Source organism: Elephantulus edwardii, unplaced genomic scaffold (assembly GCF_000299155.1).
Source record: "Elephantulus edwardii isolate Elephantulus edwardi_28Jun2011 unplaced genomic scaffold, EleEdw1.0 scaffold00270, whole genome shotgun sequence".
Taxonomy (NCBI): domain Eukaryota; kingdom Metazoa; phylum Chordata; class Mammalia; order Macroscelidea; family Macroscelididae; genus Elephantulus; species Elephantulus edwardii.
Genome location: NW_006400020.1, coordinates 81,175 through 85,319, shown reverse-complemented (window position 1 = coordinate 85,319; position 4,145 = coordinate 81,175). Strand labels below are relative to the sequence as shown.

Here is a 4,145-nt window from a genome sequence, read left to right as displayed (position 1 = left end):
TGAGGTGGATTGATTCAGTGACTGGGGTACTTGGGATGGGTTTGTCAGAGGCAATGAGATTGGCACAGGATAGAGCATGATTTAGGGCTGTTGTGCATAGGGTCGCTATGAGTCGCAAATGACTTGACGGCACATAACAACAACAACACATTACTATAGATGGAGAAAAGATTGAAACTGTTAATAATTTCATCTTGCTTGGTTCAACAATCACCACCCTTCATATTAGCAGTCATGAAATCAGGAGATGTATTACATTGGGCAAGCCTGCTGTCAGGAACCTCTTCAAAATATTGAAGAGCAGTGATGTCAGTTCAAAGACTAAGGTGCACCTGATTCAGGCCATGGTCTTCTTAACCACCTGCTACGTACATATGAGAGAGCTGGACAATGAATAAGGATAATAGAAGAGTTGATTCCTTTGAGTTGTGGTTCTGGAGAAGAGTACAGAATGCCCCATGGACTGCCAAAAGAACAAACAGATATGTACTTGAAAGGATGTGTCCAAAGTTCTCCTTGGAAGCAAGGATGACAAAGCTGCTGCTTTTATGCTTTGGACATGCCACTAGGCAAGGCTGTTTCTTAAAAGAGACATCATATTTGGAAAGATAGAGAGTTAGAGAAGGAGAGGAAGACCCCTAACGAGTTGGGTTGACATTGTAACTTTGGGGCTCTAGTGTCTCAGAGATGGTGAGGATGGCCCAGGATAGGGCAGCTTTCAGGATGGCTGTTCATAGGGTCATCATGATTCATAACTGACTCAACAGAACCTAACAGCCACCACCACCTGCTTCTGAAAGGTGACAGCCTTGAAAACCTAACAGAACAGTTGTACTACATGTAGGGTCACCGTGGGATTTCTCTTTGTACAGATTCTAATTTCCATTGTTTTTCTTTCTCTTCCTGCCAAACAATGTAGGCAATGCTGTACGGGACGGAAGATAACAGTACAGCAGTAGTAGTGCCTTTTGGTGCCTGGGGAAAATACAAGAACTCCGAAATCCACTTCTCGTTCAGCAGAAGCTTTGCCTCCAGTGGACGATGGGCCTGACCATTTGCTGGGACTGGAATTTTCTGTGCACTAGTTTGTTCACTGAGCATGGTGTGACCCTGTTTGACTGAATCCGTGTACAAGTGTAACCTAGTAACCACTAGCATAGTAGTGTTTCCTAAATGCCTTTATATGTGTTAAGCTTAATGTGCTCAATATAAGACACTTGTAATTAAGCTGTTCTGAGTCTTCAAGTTGAGCGAATAATGGTTTTCATGAGCAAATAAGAAATGGTTTTTGTAAACTCAATAAGAATGTTAACTTTCTAATGTTTCATGACTGCTAGGCAGCTATGGGCTCCTTTTTGTCATTTTTGCTTTCTATTCATTTGAACAGGTTCTTGTTTTCAAGTTCCTGAAAACTGGTCTATATTTGGACAAGTTACTCATTGCCTTATCTGCAAGTGTTCATTTTCACCATCAGTACCAAGGCATACATGTGAAAACTGAGGTCTCTTTTACCATAGTTGTTGATGTGATAGAACACTTACTGGTAAATGTAAAAATTCAAAGAAGATCAATCTAGATACTAGGACATTGCTAAATGATGTGCCTGTTTATGAACAGTGTGATTGGGTATTTCAGCTATATCACCAAGGCCTTTCTATCATCCATTCCTATTTTTCTACAGGTAAGAATGCTACATAGATGTGACTGTTTCTTAATCTCCAAAAAAAAAAAAAAAAACAGGCATAGGTTAAGAGTCCTTTGGTCAAAAACTGGTAGTATTGAGTATTTTGTGTAAAGTTTTCATTTATTGACTTGATGGTTTGTGTTTTGTATGCGCTATGTATCTATCGTTTCATGTGTACAATAAGCAACTTAGATACCCTGTTAGCAAAAATACTTCCACAGTCAATGATACTGCTTCAGACATAACTTGATTTATACATTCTTTTCACTCGTTCCTAAGATTTGTGGGAAATAATACATACAAACATTAAAATATTCTTTAGGTATTTGTTTGCTATGTAATTTAGCAGTGTAAAATTCTACTTCTTTTTCTCTGCATGTTTTTGTTGTTAAAATGTGAATTTATAATGTATATTTGGCATTTTATCTGCACTTTAAGTCTGCATAGTGTACACCGTTATTAATGTGGTTATTTGTATATATGTGTATTTTGGAGTAATGTAACTTTGAAGGGAACAATCCTGCATAGCTTCTTCACTAGTTAGCTTTAAATATTTGATATGGGAAGTGGAGGGCAGTTTTCCTTAGTGTAGAACCAATGGTTATTGACAGATGAGGACACAGACCAAAACACCAACAATGTAAAAATGCTTTATGGTTGGTAATGCACCTGGAAAATTCAAGAATGTAGCATGTGGAAGCCACATTGCTAATTCTTTTTTTTTTTTCCCACCACTAAGCCAGTGAAATAGTAGACCATCTGAGGTTCAAACTCACAACCTTGATATTATCCACATCATACACATTGCTAATTCTTAAGTTGCATATAGAATATAAAGTGTGAAAAACATTGAGTATTAAGAATGGCAGGGAGTTTCACTGTAAAAATAGAAGAAAAAATTGAATGCTATAAATCATCAACTCTCTTTCCTTTAAGCTGTATTTAAAGGCTTATTAGGAAGAAAAGGGCCCATTATAAATAAGCACCTCTTCTCACCATCTTGGGAGTAAAAGAAGACAAAATTTAAGTTTTCTTGTCTATACTAATCAGGGATTGTCCTTTTTAAAAAAGAAAAGCGCTAAGTAGATGGGGAGTGTTTTCCCCCCCCAATCAAGTTAGATGAAAGAAGGGGAAAAAAATTACGAGGAAGAATGTAACTTTCTACTCATAGTTTAAAAGCACCTTGATTGTATTGTATGTTCTGTGTTGGACAAACCAAAAGTTTGGTGGTTCGAATCTATCAGCCACTCTATAGGAAAAAGGTAATCTCCTGCCATAAAGATTTGGAGCCTTGGAAACCCAATGGGCATAGCTATGAATTTGAATCAACTAGTTGGCAGCCGGCTTAGGTAAGAAGCTTTGCTACAATCCTAAAGCACACCTTTCAAATCCACCAGGTGCTCTGCAGGAGAAAGACGGGCAATCTCCCTTTATACAATTTACTGCCTCTGAAAACCCACTGGAGGTACAGCTATGGGTTGGATCTGACTCCAAAGACACAACAACAACAATTCAGAAGTAAGTTTAGTTGGCTTGGGTTTTTTTCCCAAGGTTGGTTGGCTTGGGGTTTTTAAGGAGCCCTGGTGACACAGTAATTAAGTGCTTAGTGTTCAACAGAAAGTGTGGCACTTTGAACCCATCAGGTAGCTATGCTCCCGCTTCTATAAAAATGACAGCTGTTGGAACTCTCTGGGGAAGTTCTGTGAGTTAAGATCAACCAAATGGCAGTGGTTTGGAGTTTTAAAAAAATTCCTCTTACTTTATTTTTCAAACCTAAAATAGGGTAAATTGATGTCTTTGTGCTGTGGTGCTGGAGAAGAGTATTGAGGGTACCATGGACTGCTAGGAAAACAAACAGATCCATCCTGGAAAGGGTTAAACCGGGCAGCTCCTTGGAGGCAAGGATTCTGAGGCTCTGTCCAACATACTTTGGACATGTTGTAAGGAGAGACAGGTCCTTGGAGAGGGACATCGTGCTTGGGAGGGTGGAGGGACAGTGCAGGAGAGGAAGGCCCTCTGTGAGGTGGATTGATTCAGTGACTGGGGTAATTGGGATGGGTGTGTCAGAGACAGTGCGATGGACACAGGACAGAGCAGAGTTTATGGCTGTTGTACATAGGGTCGCTATGAGTCGCAAGCAACATAACAACAAGAAAGTAGGGAGTAATATCAAATTCAAAAGCCTAAAGTCATTGAGGGAGCTCTGTTGGCATAGTCTGAAGCAGGCTACACGCTGCAGTACTTACTTAAAGACTGACCATTTCTCAAGGTTTCCATAGCTGACCCTCCAGGAGGTTTTCAGAGACAATTAACCGCACGGGAAGAGATAGCACCTCTTTCTTTTGCAGAGCAACTGGTGGATTTGAACTACGTGCCTTCGGGTTGGTAGCATAGCTCCTTATCCTTAGGCCACCAGAGCTCCCTCTGTTGCCTTTTATGAGCTTGGTAACCCATGAGAGCA

The 4,145-nt window shown here is 40.0% G+C and overlaps 1 protein-coding gene across 1 annotated transcript in view; it reads left to right on the top strand.

Moving 5' to 3' along the window:
• PPM1K (protein phosphatase, Mg2+/Mn2+ dependent, 1K) overlaps positions 1-1,051 on the top strand; it is a 27,877-nt gene extending 26,826 nt beyond the window's left edge. The window contains exon 6 of the mRNA XM_006900004.1: positions 920-1,051. Within this exon, the coding sequence (XP_006900066.1) occupies positions 920-1,051 (132 nt within the window). The remainder of the gene's footprint in view (positions 1-919) is intronic.
• Positions 1,052-4,145: the final 3,094 nt, after the last annotated feature.